The sequence below is a fragment of the Capsicum annuum genome, chromosome 10 (genome assembly GCF_002878395.1).
Source record: "Capsicum annuum cultivar UCD-10X-F1 chromosome 10, UCD10Xv1.1, whole genome shotgun sequence".
Taxonomy (NCBI): Eukaryota; Viridiplantae; Streptophyta; class Magnoliopsida; order Solanales; family Solanaceae; genus Capsicum; species Capsicum annuum.
Window position 1 is genome coordinate 43,236,605 of NC_061120.1, and position 22,327 is coordinate 43,258,931.

Below are 22,327 nucleotides of genomic sequence, written 5' to 3' on the forward strand. Positions count from 1 at the left end.
ACTACTATGCTCATATAAGAAAGATTTTCACCCTCCTCCTGCTTCATTCTGCTCCGAGACCCACTCCTTTCTGCTGGCCAGTTCTTTGTGATAAAGTTATCCTTATTTCATCGACTCAAAATCTCTGCTCTCTTTGAAGACCGGGTTCCCAAATGCAGAATAAGATAAATTTTGTTAACCATTTTGATGCCTTCAGCCGAAGTTTTCCAGAAATCACTAAGGAGCGATCGATGAAAAGCACAGCAGTGAAAGCTTTGCCGGAGAACCACCAAATGAAGTCGAGAAACTTCAGTCAGAAACTTACCTCGAAACTAGTGCATGGGAGCATTTCTTTTAAGAGGGCGAAAAACTTCAAGATCTTGCAAGGCATATAATTAGTGAGATGTTCTTGCATACATGTAAGTTTTAGAAATCACACCCAACAGGTACATGGAACAACTGTGAACATGTCAAATCTCTTAGATCTGTCATTCAATATCAAATGACATAGAGAATAATCTAGAGGGGCGATTTGAATCTCCCAGAAGATCATAGACGGCCAAATTACAACCAGTAAGAAGAAATAATTATCTCAACTGTGAAATGGATTTCAGTATTAAGTTCTACCACTTGCATTTTGTGACACTCCGAAACTCATACAGGTTTAAGTTAAGCAATCTGCTTATTCATCTATAATAATAGCATATAAGGGGAACAGAATGGTACCTCCTGAAGTCCAATCTCTTTCTTTACCGATACATTTAAGGCTCCATCAGGTCCTATTTTCCTATATCTCACCAGCTCAAAGTTATCAGCATTACAATCATCTGTTGTAAAGATGACAGGAGATGCTTGCAGTAAGTCACATTTGGACACGACATCAAGCCAAATATGGCTGCTGAATCTCTCTCTCATTTCCTTATAGAGCACAAACTGCATAAACCATACTTGGCAATCAACCATTTTCAACAATATGAGAAAAGATAGAGACGACTGATCTTAGGTGGATTTAAGCACCTAAGTGCCATTATCTATGCGTGTTTAGCTTAGTTTTGAGTACTTCGTGATGTGCTTAATGAGCTATTAAGGGTGTAATTGTGTATTTATATGTTGAAGTACATGTTTAAAGTGTTTAGGTTCAATCAAAACTAGTTAAGAATCAAAAGGACCACTTAGAGTTTAGAAGAGAAAACAAGTGTCACCAGCTTGAGCTATGTTCGTTTCTAGTGGTCTTCGATGGACTCTATTATGTTGTGTGCACTAATTTGTGTTGTTTGATGTTATAGGGAGATCATGTAAGATGTTAGGAGCAATGCCCAGGGTCAAAACAAGGCCAAATGAGGTTGGAAAGGCATTCACAAAGTGCAGAACTTGAAGGCAAACAGAAGGAGTTAACTCCAACGAAAAGTGGCGTTTTGGAGCACTAGGGCGTGCCACGCCCTTGGAGCTCCGAGATAAGGGCGTGTCACGCCCCAAGACACAAAATAACATGTCAAAACAGTGTACATCTGCGTTAAGGGTGTGCCACGCCCTTGGACATCCGCGATAAAGGTGTGCCAAGACCAAGGGTGGAAAACATCCAAAAGTGATTTTTCAACTTCTTAAGTGAGGGGCAATGTTGTCAAAGCATATGTTTCATGTTGGGCTATCTATGGACGACCTAAAACACTACAAAAGAGCATTTAGTCACAATTTCATCCCATCTTTGGATCAATACACGAATTGGAGAAAAGAAAAGCCATCAAGGGCTCAAACCAGGGTTCTTTGTTCTTAAACTTTACTTTCTTGTAGTTTTACTTTATGAACTCATCTACGGTGATTCTTTGTAAGACTATGAAAGGCTAAACACCCTCATTCTAGGGTTAAGGCTACAAACATGATTGTGTAATTATGGTTTATAGTTGGTTTATATGTTTATCAAGTATGTGACTATTCTTCCATTCTTGTTTTACTATTCTAAAGTGTCATGAACTTTAGGATAAATACAAGTCCCAAAACGAATTGGCCATAGGAGTGGAGGGATGGAATGAAGAATGTAAGGAGTGTGGATCATGTTGTTAATCATTAGATACTAACTGTTACAGGATGATTAGCGGTTAGGTAGTGATATACCTAAACGCCCCACTTGGTTAACGAAACGGAAAGATAGTTTAAAGCATTAAAGTTAAAGACTCATATCCCCGCTAAACGATGTAGTTGTGAGATTAATTTGGGTAGATGACTTAGAGGATGACCATTCCCAAGTTATAATATCAACCCCGTGAAACAATAATCACGATAAACACCAGCACCGGCTAGAAATCATAGCTATGCATGAATGTGAAGTAAATGCCTCAACCCTGGAACTCTCTTCATATTGTTTACAATCCAAACTTCATACTGTTGTTACCTTTTGCTATTTAGTTTATAATTACCAAACTCAATTGCTTAATTGGTTACACTTGCGCTTATTCAATCTAATTAGTAACGCTTAAATTGGATAGTTGTTAATCACCAAGTCCCTGTGGGATCGATATTTGGCTCGAAAGTGCCACTTTACTACTTGGGTGACCGCGTACACTTGCTTATGCGCTAGGACGCAACAAAGACTGATAACTAGTTGTAGCAAAAACCAGTATCATGAAATGTATTGATATTCTCTTAAGTATTCCAGATTATTGATGGGCCTTTACAACTTTTTCATGTCTGAGGAGGTACGGTCAATCCCCCAAATCAAACAGAACAAGAAAAAAAATTTACAACCAATAAAACAGTTTGAAAGCGACAGTAGATAAGTACTCAGTAGAAGCTCTTATATAGCACAACTACTAAGTTGCACGAACTCCTCACTTACTATGCCGCTCCCATTTCTACACGATATGAATGTGGGATCCGTGTCAAATATGGTCAATTGACTTTGGGTTCTTTGACAAACTTGAAGGAGAAATTCGAGAAAGATACAATATTTCTAGAATCAAAACAAAAGCTAGTGTGAAACCATAATTTAGGCATATGTTTTTTTAACCGTTCAAAGATATTTGTATTAAAAAATTTGCATGGTACTTTAAGATATGTACAGGTCAACATTACTTTTGAATGTGCACTGAACTCATGAAGTCTATCATGACCTCTATATTATTTGCAATAGAAATTGCTTGCATTTGTACTTAATAATAATTAGGGAAAATGCTCTGTTTCCACCCTGAACTATACATGAAATTGTTGAGACACACCCGAACTTTAGGAGGCTCCTATTACCCCTGGACTAATTAAAATCGTATTTTGGGCAACCTTAGTGCCTACATGGCACATACATGGCACATCAGTGAATCAACACACTGATGGTCCACGTATGTGCCACGTAGGCACTAAGGTTGCCAACAATACGGTTTTAAATAGTCCAGGGGTAATAGGACCCTTCTAAAGTTCGGGTATGTCTTAGCAATTTCGTGTAGTTTAGGATGAAAACAGTGCATTTTCTCTAATAATTATAAATTCAAACTTGCTCTCAAGGATTCGTGCATTCCTTTCATTCCAAACAGTCCCACCATAATTTAGGCATATTTTTATAACTAAATTTTTAGATATTTGAATTATTTTTAGCTGAATCCCAACACCCGTATCCATACTTTGGTCCGTACCCCCAAATCTTAAAATCAAAATTATGAAGGATCCTGCCTCTAGATACGTACCCGTATGGGATACCCGCACCCGAGTCCGAGCAACTTAGGCCACTGTGAAAAATATACAAGAAAAATATTATTTGAATTGTTGTTTTACGTGATAAGAAGGTGGCCCCGAAGCTTAAAAAGATGTTCTACAGAGTGGCAGTCCGGCCGGCTATGTTGTATGGAGCGGAGTGTTGGCCAGTTAGGAACTCCCACATCCAAGAGTTGAAGATGGCGGAGATGAGGATGTTGCGATGGATGTATGGCCATACTAGGAAAGATAGGCTAAGGATTGAGATTATTTAGGAGAAGGTGAGAGTGGCCTCGATGGAGGACAAGATGCGAGAAGTAAGGTTACGTTGCTTCGGGCATGTGATAAGGAGGGGCTCTGATGCTCCAGTGCGGAGGTGTGAGACACTGGCTATAGATAGTTTTAGGCAGGGTAGAGGTAGGCCGAAGAAATATTGGAGGGAGGTGATTAGGCACGATATGGGGCAGTTACAGCATACGAAGGACATGACCCTTGATAGGAAGGTGTGGAGAACACGGATTAGGGTTAGAGGGTGAGAATGCGTCGGTAACAATAGGGGAGTGTTCTTTATTTATGTCTAAAGTTACTTGTTCGTGGTATTGAGTGATGTCTATGATTTCGGATAGAGGTTTTAGTATTATCTTGTAGTTGTAGTATTATTTTGCAGACTGTACCAGTTTATATGCATTTATGGTTTGTGTTTGTTATACTGCTATTGGTCCTAAGCCGGGGATCTATCCGAAACAACCTCTCTATTTCATCTGAGGTAGTGGCATGGTCTGCGTACACTCTACCCTCCCCAGACCCTACTATGTGGGAATACACTGGGTATGTTGTTGTTGTTGTTACTACATTATTACACTAAGACCATATTCATAGACACTATATTTCAATCCTTTTCCAAGTAGGACACTATATTATAATCTTTTCCAAGTAGGATTCTGTATGTTATTCCTTCTCATACTCATATTCTAATACTCTCCTCAAGTTTGTGCATGCAAGTCATATGTATCAAGCTTGTCATGGATGTAATTAATACGAGGATCAGTGAGAGACTTTGTGAAGATATATGTAAGAAAAATGGTACGGATTGTTGGGGACGTCTGGGCGATCACAGTTGAAAAGAAACAAACTAAAAAAGTGGTTGGAAAAGTAGTAAATGTCATTGGGAAGTCGATTTGTCGTTGGAAAATTGGTATAAAATATATAGGTCATCTTGAAATCAAGAGATGAGTAGATCTTGAACAAGAAAGTCATTGAAAAAATGATTGAAACATGGTAATGCACCGGATTATTAGATTTGACCACTAAAAAATGGTCAAAATCTGAGAAAAATTATATTGGGTAGGTCGGAATGATGGCACTACTCTACTGGAAAAGAGATATTATACATATAAGGTCAGAATGATGGCACGACCCTACGCAAATTAGATCTGAGGAGTCACCGGAAAGGCGCATAGAACTACACAAATCAAATCTGAGGAGTCACCGAAAAGAAGCATGATGACCCAACTTTTGCCAACATAGTCATTGGCCAGACGGACAACATTTATGGGTTATCACCGCCCACCGGTAGCAAAAGCTCTTTGATTCTCTACCAAGATTGTAGAGGCTCTGATACCATGTAAGAAATATACGAGATGAATATTATTTGAATTGTTATTACTACATTATTACACTGAGACTCTATTCATAGACACTACATTCCAATCCTTTTCCAAGTAGGACACCACATTATAATCATTTTCCAAGTAAGATTTTGTATGTTATTCCTTCTCCTACTCACATTCTAACAGCCACTACTGTACTTTACTAGCTCCTAATACAGAAAATATGTACACTTCACTAGCTCGTGATCATTCTCATTTTATCCATCTTCTCATTATTTGAAGAAATAGTTTTTTTAAATCACTAATATGCAAGTTCTAGTACATCAACTTTTTGTCCATACACACTACTAGTTCATAACCATTCTCGTTTTATCCATCTTCTCATTATTTGGAGAATCAAATAAAATAGCTTACAAAAATCACGACTATGCAAGTTTTAACACGTGCACAATTACTTCAGATATATAATAGATCCCACCTCCGGGTTAAACATTGAGGTATAAAACAGTAATGAATCCATTTCTCCAAATAGTGGACTTGAAGATCAAAGTTCCAGTAAAAACCAAAACACAGAAATCATTGAGGTACCTGATCAGAAGGTGACATCCCACATTCTCCAGATAAATCATGAACATAAAGTACTGCAGTTGGTAAATGAGTGAGAACGGCAAGTGTTAACTTTTCTAAGTTATTCCTGTCCTCTGCAGGTTCAATCAAAATAAAGAAAAATTGTTAAAAACAAATATAAAATGATAAGAGACATAATCCATGAGAACAAAACACAAAAGTCCAGATTACAAGAAAGGAATTTAGAGAATTATGATAATGTTCTCACTGTTTGCTGAGCAGCTAGCAAAAAGAAGACTCTAGTTGCATTATTTTTCTTTTGAGTCAAAATGTGGAAATCTATATTTACAACACCCAGTCCAGACAACTTTCCATGACTAGATTCATTGTAATGAAGAAATTAAGCAATTCCTTCTCATCTCAAACTAGCCAACTTCGTTTTATTTTATTTTGGAGAACTAGCCCGTTACTTTGGACAAGCAAAATTGCGGCTATAACTATAATAATTTTTTGTCCAAGTAGTACACTTCCACAAAAGATTTTTGCACGCAAAGAAGGTACAATTTCTGGTAATAGTATACTAAGTTGTTTCCCCAGACCCCACTATGTGGGAATATACTGGGTTTGTTGTTGTTGTTGTAGTATACTAAGTTGTTAGCAAAATTGCGGCTACAACTATAATAATTTTTTGTTTAAGTAGTACACTTCCACGACAGATTTTTCACGCAAAGAAGGTACAATTTCTGTTAATAGTATACCAAGTTCTAATATAACTAACTCGCTTCCCCACAAACACATTATTAGGCGCAAATGAACCAAATCCAAAAGAATCTATACATCTGGTATCCTACAAACAATCTTTTCCTCTAACAAAACTGATGATGTGTCATCAGCGAAAGTAAAGGCATTTAGAGAAAAACTATCCACGTTATTCAAATGGTAAACCAAGATGAAATTTTTACCGTCACATCTCCTTAAGATACCAGGGGTATCAGTAACCTGGAGATAAAAGTGCTTAATCAGTAAAATAGCAGACGAAGGAAAAAGGTAAGAAGCATTTGAGAAAACATTCAGTTTGAGATAAAGACTAACCTGAAAATTCTGGTAGCTCAAATTAATATGTCCCATCAGAATTCCTCTGGTTGTGAAGGGATAGTTGCAGATCTGATAATATTCAGAGACATTACTGGGAACTCAATCAAGGAAAAAAGTATGTGATGAAAAGATGACTGGAGAAAGTACATCGAAAACTTTCTACAGAGTTGGTAGGGGCATGCAAGAAAGTATATGTATAGTTGGGATCTAGTTCTGGTCAAAACATCAATCCAAATTCCAAATTCCTTTTACTCATTCGTAAGGCTGTAGACAAGAATTCACCTGTCTGCCAAAGCATCCATGCCTATGATATTGCCAAACTAGTATAAGAAACATCTTTACCATAAGCCAGATAAAATAACTGATGAAATAGTGATTACGTAAAGAGAAAACAAAATTGATTGGTAATAATAGTTAGTTTATGATCATATCTGGTCATATCATAAGCTTCCATCTCATTGCTTATCTGATACCTCACTTTGTCCTTGCTATTACTTTTATAGATATACTAACATTTGAGACCTGATTTAGCAAAACGAAATACAGGTCAGATTTTAGAAAGGCATTTGAAGGCAAGCCAAGTTTTAGAATAAGAAGTTTCTTCGATCCAAGTTAAAACCGCGGTTTTAAAAACTAGCACTAACCTTTTTTCCAATGGATAGTAATTCTGGCTAATTTGCCTTCCTCACAACAACAACAACAACAAATCCAGTATATTCCCACATAGTGGGGTCTGGGGAGGGTATAGTGTACGCAGTCCATACCACCACCTCAAAAGAGGTAGAGAGGTTGTTTCCGATAGACCCCCGGCTCAAGATAAAAGGCAGTATACAGAAGCATCCAAAGCATAGAACATGATAAAATAACATAGGTACGACATCCACAAAAAAAATTTTACATTGCCAACCAAAGGACACCGAAGTCCACCTAATTACTGACTACTACTACTCATCCACACCCTTAGCCCTCTATCTTAATGCTTTTTCTCCATATCTTCCTATCCAGGGTCATGTCCTCAGTCAGCTGTAACTGCTCCATGTCACGTTTAATCACTTCTCTCCAGTATTTCTTCGGTCTACCCCTACCTCGCTTGAAACCATCCAAAGCCAACCTCTCACACCTACGAACTGGAGCATCCGTGCCCCTCCTCATCACATGACCAAACCATCTCAACCTCACTTCCCGCATTTTATCCTCCACTGACACCACTCTCACCTTCTCCCAAATAATTGCATTCCAAACCCTTTCAGCCCTTGTGAATCCACACATCCAACGCAACATCCTCATTTCCGCCACCTTCAATTTTTTGATATGAGAATTCTTAATCGGCCAACACTCCGCTCCATACAACATAGCAGGCCAGACTGGAACTCTATAGAATTTGCCTTTCAGCTTGAGGGCACCTTCTTATCGCATAAAATTCCCGAAGCGAGCCTCCATTTCATCCAACCTGCCCCAATACGGTGAGAGACATCCTCATCTATCTCCCCATTTCCCTGAATCGTAGACCTAAGATACTTAAAACTCTCCTTCTTGCAAACCGCCTGAGAATCCAACTTCACTACCACCTCCTCCTCTTGCCTCGAGTCACTAAATTTGCACTCCAAGTACTCCGTATTGGTCCTACTCAACCTGAAACCTTTAGCCTCCAGGATTTGTCTCCAAACCTCCAGCTTATCATTAACCCCTTGTCGCAACTCATCAAGCAAAACTATATCATCCGCGAAAAGCATACACAAAGGCACCTCGCCTTGTATATTCCGCGTCAGCACATCCATCACCAAAGTGAATAAAAACGAACTAAGAGTTGATCCCTGATGCAACCCTGTCAAGACCGGAAAATGCTCCGAATCTCCTCCCACTGTCCTTACCCGAGTCTTCGTCCCTCATACATGTCTTTAATCGCTCTGATGTACGCTACCGGGACCCCCTCACCTCCAAGCATCTCCAAAGAACCTCCCTAGGACCTTGTCATAGGCCTTTTCCAAGTCAATAAACAGCATGTAAAGGTCCCTCTTCCTCTCTCTATACTACTATACCAGTCTCCGCACAAGGTGAATTGCCTCAGTCGTAGAACGACCAGGCATAAAACCAAATTGATTCTCCGAAATAGACACAATCTTCCTCAACCTCCGCTCCACCACCCTCTCCCAAATCTTCATCGTGTGACTCAACAACTTAATACCCCCGTAGTTGTTGCAACTCTGAATGTCACCCTTGTTCTTATATAAAGGAATTAATTTGCCTTCCTCAAGAGCAATATTATTACGTGGGTTATAACTTTATGAAGAAAGAAGGGTGAAATCTCTTATCCAGAGAAAGCAAGTAAAAAAGGAACAAAAGCTAACCAACCTATTACATACCTCAGGCTTCCCTGTCGAAAGTACGCGAACCAAAGATGATTTTCCGACATTGGGAGCACCAACAAGACAGAGAGTTGGTGTTTCCAGATCGACAACTGGCATTGCCCGTAACGTCTGCCACCATTAAAATTTGTTAAACTGGCAGAAACCACTGACACTCTTCTTTGACTACAAAAGCAAAGATCTTCAAAAAAAAAAAAAAAGTCCTAAAAAGCTTCACACAATCAGGAAGATAAGTATTGTGACATGTAATGTTACTATATTTTGTTGTAAAAGCATAGACAGAGATGTTTGAAGTAATTGCATCATGTCCCTTTTTTCCTGGACATCCTTCTAATGTCTAGAATGAAGGTTCCTGATAGCAATTCTTTGAAACTTTCTTCCAGTTTTCAGTACACTAATCTCAGCACAGATCTAACCACTTCTTTTTCTACTTTTAGTTCATCTTCGTACTGCCTAGCTTCATTATCTCTAACTAGCCTTACCTTGGCAATGTTCAATAGTTCATCAACAGCTTTTCCATCACGATCAAATATTTCCTGAATTCTTTTCAATCCCTACCAAGATACTCTCTCACAGATCAGCTTATGGATTATATCAGATATATAAAGAACTCAGAAAAAATGAAACTATCAGACTACCTCATTCAGTCGCTCCTCTGCTTCTCGTTTAGATAATGACTGCCACAAATTGCATCAATTACTTGATTTGCATCTTAAATAGAAATATAAATTATAAAGGTAGAAAGTAACCACTTCTTAAATAAATGAAAATATTTCATCAGATCAATGAGAAAATAGAACATAATAACATCCGGTTGTAAACAAAACCCAACGGATCCTGATGTATTGCTAGATCTCTGTAGCCATTAAATGTATTCGAAAGAAAAGATTGTGTCCGTGTCCATTAGCTACATAAAAGTGGTAATGGTTTATGGAGATGTGGTGTTAATGACCGGAAGGTAGTGAAGTTGAATCAAGAAATTGGAACGGACGCTTGCAGCAAGGAAAGGATAATTTGACGGGGGCACCTTTAGAGAGAGGTGAAATCCTAACCACCAATCAACGATGAGCTTCAATTCAGTAAGGGTGGAAAAGCAAAAGTGTTGTTATCCTCTATTACCACTTTGCTAAATACGAAAGTTTCAGATGCAGAAAATTTTTATCCATAAACTGTATAGTATTTATAAGAGAACAAGCAAGATCAAACTATACCAACCAATCCCCAATTCTCAGGAGATCCATGAATCAAGGGACTTCATCTAAACTAATTTTCCGAGAATAACCTAAGTTGCTCGGACTCGAATGCAGGTGTTCGATACATGTGTGGATCTCAAGGTCGGATCCTTGATCCTTCATGATCTAAATTTAAGATTCAGAGGTAAGGAAACGGGTAGGGCGATTCGGCAAAAATAATTCAAATATCTAAAAATAGAGTTATATGTCTAAATTATTTATATGGAAAACTTACAGGGTATTATAAGGAAAAGGTATTGATCAAGATGAGAATCCCAAAAGGTGATATACCCAAAAGGTGATATACGGAAAAGGAGTGACATAAAAATTTTTATATAAGGTACCCGATTTCTTAAATTTCAACTCAACTTTGTTTTGATTATAATGATCATTGTATATGTCCTGAATTTCACTATTGATTTTGGTCAAAGTATCCAAAGTTGGTTGACGTAATCTGGTACGGATGTCAAAGCCATGTCGTGTCGACACAAGTGCGGCAACCAAAGTGAAGAGTCCGAGCAACTTAAAGAATAACTCCAAACAACTTTTCCTAAAAATACCTGGTATCTCATATTTACAGAAGCAGATTATAATCAAATTTGTCAGCACAGTTACAGAGCAAATTATGATCAAATTTACCCGCTCATTTAGCATTCCCTTCAAGTTGGCATATAAATATTGAACATGCTTAATTTGTTGATAAAGGAATCAAAAGTAGTGAAATATCTATAACTTGTACAGTTGTTGGAACAAAAAGAATACACACATTTTCATCTTTAAATCTTCGCTTTAATGAAATGTGTGTCCACTTCAACATGCTTTGTTCTGTCACGTTGAATTGGATTACGGGAAATGTTGCAGCTTTATTGTCACACTGCAACTTCATTGGTAAACTCATAAATCTCCTTAGCTTTTCCAAAAATCTCTTGATCGACAACATTTCACAAATGTTGCGTGCCATGGATTGATACTCAGACTCCACACTAATTCGAGCCACCAGGTTTCGCTTCTTGTTTCTCAATGTCGCTAAATTTCCCCAAAAAAATATACAAATATCCACCTTCTATCAGTAGATGACCATCCCAATTCACTTCTTAGCTCATTCTTTTTCAAGAACATCCCTCTCCCATGAGAACCTTTTAGATACCTTAGGATTCGATTCACAACTACTTTGTGTACATCTCGTAAAGAATGCATGAATTGACTTATTCGGCACATAGCAAAGGCTGTAGAGGTCTAGTATGAGACAATCAATTTGCCTACCAATCTCTGATATTAGCCATTATCAATCAACTTTTCTTCTTTTCGAAACTTTACATTTGGGTCAATTGGAGTTACAATTGGCCTACAACTATTCATTCCTGTTTCTTTTAACGGATCAAGAACATACTTCCTTTGTGACTCTTCCCTTATCTTGATCGTGTTATCCCTGTGCCAAGAAATACTTCAGCACGCACCTAAGTCTTTCATTTCAAACTCTGAGGCAAAACACTCCTTTAGATTTTTATTTCAATAATGTTATCTCTTTCGAAGATGATATCGATGACAAATGCTATAAGTACTGTTGTTTTCCCTTCTAGTGAATGTCGAGTAAACATTGTGTGATCTATTGTCCATGCACATAGCACTACTTCATGAATTAAGTAAACCTTCTGAACCAAACCCAAAGAGACTATTTTAGGTTGTGATGAAATTTCTACATATTTGGCTTGTACTTCTCTTCAAAACCTAGTGGAGAATCCATTTAGACTCCTTCCTCTAGTTTCCCATTCAAGAAAGCATTTTCCACATCCAATTTTGAAGAGACCAATCAATATTTACCTTGACTTGATTGTCAAGAAAAATCTAATTAAATTTAGGGGAAATGGTGATTTTGGTCCTTGTGTTATTAGCTTACTAAGGTTTTGGTCCTCGTGTTATTAGACTAAACACATTTAACCTTTAATCAAAGAGTATGTAATTTTAGTCCTTATATCTGAGACTTGATATTAACACAGTTAACTTATGGCTCTCTTTTTGTTCACTTAAACAATCTGCAACACTTAGATCTGGTCTCATCACTTGATCTTTTTAAATTTTCTTATTTCGTACTTTTTAAAAAGTGATCAATGATTAAATATTTTCTTTTTCGTGAAATTTCAAAAACAAAACAAATGGCCAAGTTGTGATTCAACTACAAATTTAAGGAGATTAATGGCCTCAGATTAACAAAACCGTGTTGTCCTAGTAATAGGTGTCATTTACATCTTTTGAATTTGCTAATGATTAAAAAGTGATCAATGATTAAATACTTTCTTTTGTGCATCCACTATTTGACTCCAAAATATTTATAGATTTGAAGAAAAGAGATGTAAAGTAGAAGCTCGATGACATTACTTAGATTTTCTTTTTTCAGTTTTGGCCGAAAAGAATTTTTTTCTTAAATTTATCAAAAGTTAATGGCGTTAACTTCAATTTAGGTACAAGGACTAAAATTGCATGCTCTATTTAATTAAAGGTTAAATGTGCTTGTCTAATAAGCAAAGACTAAAATTACAATAAGTTGATAACACAGGGACCAAAACCACCATTTCCCCTTGAATTTATCTTAGTTACTCGAGCAAACGTCTCGAGATAGTCAATATCATATGTCAGCATAAATCCCGTAGCTACTAAACGGGCCTTATAACTCTCCGAGATCCATCTTATATGAATTTGGTGGTGAACACCCGTTTGCAACCCAGAGATTCTTTCCCTTTTATAGATCCAATTCCCCTGTCTCATTTATTCAAGAGCCTGCAGTTCCCTCAAATAGCCTCCTTTCACTAGGAAATAACTTTTTATAGGATACAATAAAAAATAGGATATTTAGGAGCATTTCAAAACTTTTTTGTTTTGTAATAGGAAGCCAGATCTGAGAAGGAATTAGAATTAGACTTTGTTGGAAGATTACATTCTCGTAAGGTCTTGCGGAATGACTTTCAGAATCTTCAGACTTTTTTCTTTTTTCTTCAATTCAGTTTCTCGTATAGACTTGTATTTCTTTATTTGTTTTCCATTCCCATTTTGTATTTTTGTCATTTCAAGGCTCTACATGTTCGATATCAAAGTTTTATGGCAATGTTAGAGAATTCAGAGAATTTATTTTCTTGACAATGCAAACAACTGAATTTTATTTGTTTGAACTCTATTATTTTGAACAAAGTCATGCTTTGGCACTATAGCCTTGGACATTATTTTTCTTTTATAACTATGGTGTCCGGGCGAGCTTGCGCGCACCTCAACTAAATCCACGAGATACCTGCCACCTCCCACCAGCTACAGGAACCAGATAACTCTGTCCACCAAGGCTAGAATAGATGGAAAGAAAACACCTAGTGTTTGTCTCTGCTGGGAATTGAACCTAAGACCTCATGATGCTCATCCCAACTTCATTGAACCACTAGGCCACACCCTTGGGTGCTATAGCCTTGGACATTCTGATTCTTATCATTAAAGTTACTTAGGTCCCTACCATCTCTCGAATCACAGTAGTTTTCATCTCTTGGATGACATATATCTATATCTTCTCCTAGACCCCCTCACATCAGTATTTATTATAAAATCTCGTTTCTTATTCATGAGATGTCTAGTTTCCTAAATATCCCAAAAAGATGAGTCATTATCGACATGACTTCCCCATCCACCCACCCACCCTCACGTAAGATGAATAATAAAATTTTCTAAAAAAAGATTAGTAAACTAGAATCAGGACTTGTTAGAATCCCACATCGTTTGTGAGATGGGAACATGAATTTTTTTATGTGGCCCGGGACAATCCGACTTTCAGCTTTTTCGTTTCTTTGGTTAGATGTCCCAACTTTCGACGGCCATTGATTGCAATATTTACAAACTATGCCCATTCCAAATAGCTCTTCCAATTCAATCGATAAGAAGTTAGCTGAAAGGCCACGTGACAGGCATCAACTCCTTGTGTCTTCAGAGCTTCAAGAGAAGAACTTTTGTCTTCAATCGATGTTCAAGAACGACACTCTGTGAAAGGCTGTTTTGGCCATACGGTATTAGGGGGAAATCCCCCATCTGATACAACAAAAGTTTTAGATAGCGAAAAGCCTTACTTTATTCATAAAATCGTATAGTATTTATAAGAGAATAAGTACGATCAAAATAGACTAACCAGTCTCTAATTCTTATGAGATACTTGAATCAAGGGATTTCATCTAAACTATTTTTCCTAGAATAATTCCTAACAGTTTTCCTGAAAATATACGCTATCCCATCTTTATAGGATCAGATTACAATCAAATCTGCAAATTCAAGTTGAGCAGGACCTAAACTGAATACTTGAAATACCAGTTCAGTGATGTAATGCAGAAGGTCGGCATTGAAGTGAGGCTTAATGCACAGCCAACCCCCAAAGAGGAAGTTACATACAGTTACGAAGTAGGTCACTATTTTATGCAACTAGTTTTCCAACCTTAGCACATATTGATGCGTGTTCCTTTCCAACTGATACCACCTTTTTCCTTAAAGCTTCTAGCTTTCCCAATACCTGCAAAAGTGAAGTTACTTAGAAATAAGACGTGACAAAGGCAAACCAAAAGTATTGAAATAAATATCTAGGATAGAGAAGAAAAAAGAAAAAACGGATACAGATGTTCTTTTTTTTTTTTTTGAGAAGAAAAAAGAAGATAGATCGATTGATAGGAAGATTTAAAAAAATCATATAAGAATGGAGAAAAATTGATATACAGCTAAATGTTGACAACTCAATTTGCCAGAAAAATCACTAAGTTACGTACATTATTACTTCAATCAATTAACGCAAAATTAGCACGGTGCCAGCATTAAGTCCGAAATGCTGAACTAAATATAAAGAACTTCAGATAAATTCAGAGTTACAGCAATTGAACCTTTCATTAACACGTGCAAGAAAAGGAAACCATAAACCTCCCGAGAGGGGTTGAGGATATCCAAAATGCTAGTTTCTGATGAATACAGAAAAATAAATCCAGACCCTACAAATCAGTCCATCCAACTAAAGGGCCCAAAAGAATCATTTCATGTTTGTCAAAGAGACGCGTGAAATAATTTCAGAAACACAGAGCTTTACTTGGATTAGCTAAAACTACATAAAACACTACAAACCCCAAGATATATGCTCTTAGTTTCCACCATTTTTCTTCTTCACTATCTTTTAAATTTTCACGACAAAGAGACATTTAAGATTTCCAGTTTAAATACATGTAATTTTTGGAAGAGTCGAAAGAAAACATTGTTCAAAGTTCAAAGCTATTTCCCTGCATTATAAGTTACTGATAACCTCAATTTCCCTAAACAACCATTATTTGGAACAAGATACTAGAGTGATGGAAATTTACATCTTCATAGTTTCCATCTCCAAGAGTTAACTCAATCAAAGATCGTTCATAAGGGTGCAAATATTTTTTGTTTGGGAAGTTCTCCTTGTATGTTCTCAAGGGCACAGCCAACTCCTGCATATTAAAAATGAATGATAAATGTAAATTTCATTTCATACGAGAATATCAAAATTATAGATGTATCCACTAATGAGAAGCATTAGTCTGTTCGAGAATCTCACCTTCATTAATGAGTCAAGTTGTTTTGCGCCTTTATTTCTCTCGCGCTTTGCAGCATTAGCAATGCCTGCTCAACATTTTAACTAAATGCTATAATTCCTTTCCTCTGTGCGTGCAATTACAAGAATTGATAATACACTGATGAGGTGGATGCAAAAACTATATAGATGCAGAGCGAGAGATTACCCTTTGTAGGCGAGACCCTCTTTGCTTTCCTCAGTGCTGAATGTAGAATATCTACAGATGGCATTACCATGGGTAATTTTTGAAATGCACCTACATTTTCTACCTTAGGTGTCAATTTTTCCTACAAGAAAATGAGCAGTCGCATTCAATTTTCAAGTGAACATAAAAGAGGAATTCATTCATTGAACATGATAAATAATTCACGGTAACTATCCAACTACAAAAATTAATTCGGCTGATAATACAAATCCAAAAGTGAGATTAAAGGAGTAGATATACTTTGTTTTCTTGTCTGTCCTGTGGGTTTGATACATAGCTTCCTTTAACAATTTCATAAGTAGTCTGCATTTGCTTACGGAAGCATGACATTGGATACATAACACGCGCAGGAACCAAGTACAGATCTGCACCCAGAAACAACATATTTGTCATTGGAGAAACAGACAGAAAAAATCTCAATTACCAATCCCATACCAAAACTCATGTCATTTCAAAATATCAATGTTAAGACCAATATAAGTACATGGGGAGATCATACAGGAAAGCAAATTTTCTCCAAAATGCATGGAGTAACAACAGTCCAGAGAAAAATTGTGCTTATGTTTAATTCACTGCATCGAGAAAAACAAAACAGTACCTTTAGAAAGCTTGGAACATCCGGAAAACAGTGATGAGGAAGGAACTTGCCATAGCTGAAAGAGACCTGAAGTCCCACTCATCTCTCCAAAGACGAGCCAGGATTTGAGGCTTAGGGTTTCTGAATTTAAGACAACAATCTCAAGCTAATAAGAAATAACCGTCAAATTAATGAACAAATACAATTAGTTATGGTTTTTCGAGATTCACAAAATTAAAAGAAAGCCAGAGTTTAACAACGGGTGGTAACACTTTTCAAAAAACTTCTATTCAATTGTTACTTTATCTTCATTAACTCAACTACTGAACTTGTTTGAAGTAATTTTCTCAAACATCTCATGTGCATTATGCATACTTCGCTTAATAACACTCCACCAATTAAATAAAATCCACAATTTCATATGCTTTCAAGTAGGACAAATAAAGACTGCAAAGTATAAAAAACGAAAAGATCACACTAAGGGGTCGTTTGGTCTCAGGTACTAATACAAATATCCCGGAATAAATATTTTGGTGTTTCGTTTGCTTGGTTAATTCGGATAACTTATTTCGATACTAATAAATAGTATGGGATAAGTTATCTCATATTATATTTGGTGGTATAATAATTCCATCCTAATTTATCATTGGGATAAAACCATGGAAAGACACAATTACCCTTCAAATCCTTGATTATCACATTATATATATATATATTTACTAGTTTAGGATACGCACCCCACGCGTGTATCTCGCGTCAATGAATTTAATTTTATAAAATCACTTCGATATTATAAAAGAAAATCTTTTAACTCTCTCCATTTAGCTAATAAATTTTTGACCAAAAATATTATATCATAATCAACAATTCATGGATTCATGTTAATTAAATACCTGGAAATTATTGAATAATGAAAAACATACACGCTAGTACTGTATATATATCTCAATTTCCACATGAACAATTAATGACTATATGTAACTACCATTATTTATTTATTTTCTTAGTTAAAACCTTTAAAATAAAATACACACACAAAAAATAAATTGATAAAATAAATCAGCTTAGATCCAATATAACAATTGAAGGGGATCAAGAAATTTGAAGTGCCAAAATGCAGATCGTCTCAAATAGTTTTCTTATTGTGAATCGTCGTCATTGTTAAGATTTATTTATATATTCCAATTCAATAATACGATCCAAGCTTGACGTAAATATTGCACCTTAAAGCTACATATACAAATTCAATTCGATATTATTCACTACAATTCCTTCAGATCAAAAACTAATACTAACTAATATAATTATAGATAACATAGGCATGCCAATATTAGTTATACGCGTTATATAAAAACTTTGATGAAATTAAATATGAATTGAAGTACTCAGTGTTTCAGTTTACTATTTTAATAACTACGTAATTTACACAATAATCTCGTTTCATCTCATTTCAATCGCGTCTTCATGAAACATATTATGTAAACTTTTTGCACTGCTTCATAGCCACAACCTTAAGAACATACTAAAAATTTTCTAAAAGAAACGTACCTCAAATCACAAGTAAATTTATCTCTTCAATTATAAATACTATCAATTTCACAAGTAAATTTCCGTACACGTTTTTCTTTTCTTTTTATTTCCTACAATTCTGACGTATCATAAAATATAAGTATCCAAAATATATGATAAATTTCTCCTTACTTCTACATGTTTTTCTTTTTCTTTTCCTTTTTTTCCTCCCTACAATTCTTTAGCATTTTTTTTCCTTTTCTCACCAACAAAACTCATAAATATAAATATTTTTAAAATTTCCTAAATGTATGAGAATACAAAATTCTAAATATATGGTAGGTTTTCCGATTATTCATTCAAAAAACAAAATTCTAAATATATAATCGGTTTTTCTATTACCCTTTTCTACAACTTTTTTTTTTCTTTTTTCCCCTACAAATTTGACATTGTAATTTTTGTACAAAAAATATTTTTTTATACCATTCATGCAATTAAGATCTTTGACTTGTTTTCCTTATAGAACAATTACGTGGAATATATGGTTTAATAGGAAAAGAATTGTATGAATTTTAATTGGAAAATAAAAGAGAATTGTTTAAATATTGAGTATTAATTAAGGCAAATTCGTACTGATTCTATAGCAAAAAGTTCAAAAGTTATAATCCTAAGTCTAATTCTTTTTCTAATATTCTTTAGGACTCATATATATTTCTTACCATATATTATTAAGTATCATCCAATATATTTTAGGAGTCTTTAATTTATTAAAATAATAATTAAAATAAATAGTAAAAAATGATTTTGTCTAAAGCAATGACATTTAATGAAGGACAAAAAAATTCAAATCACTTTTCTAAAGGGTTTCATACTTTTAATATTATATATATATAGACTTGTTTAGGTGTATGCGCCTTGTGCATGTACCTCACTTTATTGAGTTCAAACATTACACTAAATAGTATATTGATTTAAATAATAAAGATGAATACAATAATTAAATTCAACATCTTTTGGAGAATTTATTTTATTAAACCTAACCTTTACCAAATAAATTTGTCAAAATCGATCGACATTTATCTACCACCTGTAAATTACAACAAAACAATAAGATGATAAAGACATCAAAATAATATAATTAAATTTAACATTTACACAAAAGTTTCCTCAAAGTCTTCTGACAATCATCCACCATCTGTAAACTATAACAAAATAATATGATAATAGAGATATCAGAATAATACAAATAAACTTAACTTTTACACAAAAAACTCTCAAAACAAATATATAAATACAATACAATTAACCTAATCTTTATCTAAACAATTTCTCAAAACCGACTGACGTTCATCTACCACCTGTAAATTCATCTACGACCTGTAAACCACAACAAAATAATACAATAATAACCACAAAACTTCAATTTTAATGAAAATAATTCTTATCTGAGAAAATTTTTTTACCGTAAAAAATGATTTGAATGAAAACAAACAAGATACATATATATACATACAAGCTGAATTCTATTATGTTGAGGGTTGAAAAATTAAACATCCACCAATCTAGACATGTAACTGAATCAAGTTAATTTTTTTTATATAAGATAAAATTCTAATTAATTTTAAATTATTAAATATTATAATTTTTTATTTATATCAAATAACCAAACCTAAAACAATAACAACCCAAATTAATTGCTAAGAGAATTTCATCCCCAAAAGAACACATACGTGTGTAAGAAAAAATGGACCATCATAGATCTGTTGCCTATTACTTTTAGAATTTATATAAGGAAGTGCATCTCAATATTTATAAAAGTATTTTTTTAATAGAGTTCTATTGTAAGAGTATTTTTCTAATTTATCAATACAAAAAAAATATTAATTAATTCTTCTTCCATATATTTTAGGAGTCCCACATATTTTAGGACTCTAGTTAATATAATAAAAATAATTAAAAAATAAATTAAAGAAAATAGTAAAAAAAATAATTTTGTCTGAAGGAAGATCTTTTAATGAAAGGCAAAAAGTGCAAATCACTTTTCTAAGGGTCTTCATACTTTTAATATATTATATAGATATATAGATTATATAGATATAAATTATAGATTACTTTACTACTATATATAAGAGAACATGAGATTTTGATAGTTCTCACATCAAATTTTTTTATCAATTTTATCCCTAATTTAAATTTTAACTACTCTATAATTTTTTATCCATTTTTATAAATTTGAACAATTATACGAGCTTATTAAATACTACAAAAGTGATAAGTCGTGAAAAAATAATAGTGACAATAAAAATTATTTATACAATCAAATTCAAAATTAATCTAAGGGTTTATTGTGTTTCTATTTTGTAGATATATTTATTAATCTTATTTCAAATTTTTATTTTTTCTAACAAATTTATCATGAACTAGTAATTAAAGTATCTTGACATTTTCTTTTTAACTTAATAAATGCTTAATTATTAAATAAAAAAATATCTTTTACATTTAGCTAAAAATATTTGAAAATTTATTTTTTTAAAAAAATACAATTTGACTCTCCAAATATTAATGGTACTAAATAATGAAAAATTAGTGTTATTCTTTTTCAAATATTTTGATGATAATTTTTTTTAACAAAAAATGAGATTATTAACATTTTATAGAATTTAGGATAAAATAAGCAATTTAACATAAAATATTAAAGTTTCATACATATTTAAAAATATCAACATAAATTTCTTAACACGTATTTTTAGGAAAAAAAAACTAATAAAGTTAAAAAAAATTAGTAATCTTTTAATTTCTTTTATATAATTTAATATTAGAAAAATAATTAAGGTAAACAAATTGAAGAACAAACTATCTATTTTTAAAAAAGAATGTAATGTATATTATTTTTAATACCACAAACCAAACAACCACTTTTAGTAATATCAGGATCACTGATTTCAGTATAACTGGATAACTAATTCCTAATCTTAGTATAACTTATTTTCCAACCAAAAAACCTCTAAGTATAAAATAAGAAAAGAATCATATACCAGTCACAGAGTCACCAGCCGGAAGTTCGGAGTCCGCGAGCGGAGGACAGCGGGCAACAAGAGGTGGCAGTGGTGATAAACAGTAAAAACTTTTAACTTTGAAGAAGAAATGGATAGCCTACTCGATGAATTAATTAACTATCGTAAGATAATGGCCCTCAGTTTGCTTTTTCAAAAAATCATATAAAATTAGTCTCTTTTTTTAATATTTCCTCCGTTTAAAAAAAAAGACTTATTTTTATTTTTAATCTGACAAAAAGAATAATTTCTTCCCTTATTTTACTAATACTTTAATTTTAACTTTCCACATTGCATGTTTAAGACAATAAGATTAAACGATATTTTGATACATTTGACACAACTTTAATTTAAAGTTACAAGATTTAAAAGTCTTCTTTATTTTCTTAAACTTTGTGTCAAGTCAAAGTAAGTCATTCTTTTTAAAACGGAGATAGTATAAAATTTTATTTATCCCTCTATATCTCAAATATTTTTAAATAATTTAACAAATTGCTCCCTCCATTTAAAAAAAAACCTAATTTTACTTGACATAAAATTTAAGAAAATAAAAAGTAGAAAGGGTCAAATATACCTCTTAACTTTGCGAAAAGGTCCAAATATATCCTCCGTTACAAGTTTGATCCAAATATGCCCTCGCTGTTAAAGTGTAGGAGTAAATACACCCCTAAACTTTGCAAAAAGGTTCAAATATACCCTTCGTTACAAATTTGGCCTAAATATGCCCTCGCTGTTAAAGTTTAAGAGCAAATATACCCCTTAACTTTGCGAAAAGGTCTAAATATACCCTCCGTTACAACCCATAACCCGACCCACCAATTTGGACCAACCCATAACCCGACCCAAATTTTGTTTAT

At 34.2% G+C, this 22,327-nt stretch overlaps 1 protein-coding gene and 1 long non-coding RNA gene across 8 annotated transcripts in view; both read right to left on the reverse strand.

Moving 5' to 3' along the window:
* The window catches only part of LOC107845407 (nucleolar GTP-binding protein 1), a 35,538-nt gene extending 18,119 nt beyond the window's left edge, over nt 1-17,419 (reverse strand). For 2 of the 7 annotated variants that reach the window (XR_001666837.2, XM_047397893.1), the window contains exons 1-11: nt 17,284-17,386; nt 16,930-17,049; nt 16,572-16,696; nt 16,293-16,413; nt 16,109-16,173; nt 15,888-16,001; nt 14,984-15,058; nt 6,927-6,998; nt 6,797-6,833; nt 5,856-5,968; nt 706-912 (exon numbers count right to left, since the gene is read on the reverse strand). Coding sequence is in view for 3 of the 7 variants with exons in the window: in XM_047397893.1 (XP_047253849.1) it covers nt 706-912; nt 5,856-5,968; nt 6,797-6,833; nt 6,927-6,998; nt 14,984-15,058; nt 15,888-16,001; nt 16,109-16,173; nt 16,293-16,413; nt 16,572-16,696; nt 16,930-17,049; nt 17,284-17,329 (1,095 nt within the window). In the remaining 4 variants the exon portion in view is untranslated. Of the gene's footprint in view, nt 1-705; nt 913-5,855; nt 5,969-6,796; nt 6,834-6,926; nt 6,999-9,292; nt 9,407-9,777; nt 9,850-9,933; nt 9,973-14,983; nt 15,059-15,887; nt 16,002-16,108; nt 16,174-16,292; nt 16,414-16,571; nt 16,697-16,929 lie in introns of all 7 variants that reach the window. The other 5 variants (XR_001666834.2, XM_016689707.2, XR_001666836.2 and 2 more) reach the window with 5 other exon arrangements.
* Nucleotides 17,420-19,541: 2,122 nt separating this feature from the next.
* Nucleotides 19,542-21,623, reverse strand: LOC124887967. The gene is made up of 2 exons (XR_007045633.1): nt 21,453-21,623; nt 19,542-19,794 (listed from the first exon to the last, which is right to left on the reverse strand). It is a non-coding gene; the product is annotated as an uncharacterized LOC124887967 (long non-coding RNA).
* Between the last annotated feature and the right edge of the window lie 704 nt (nt 21,624-22,327).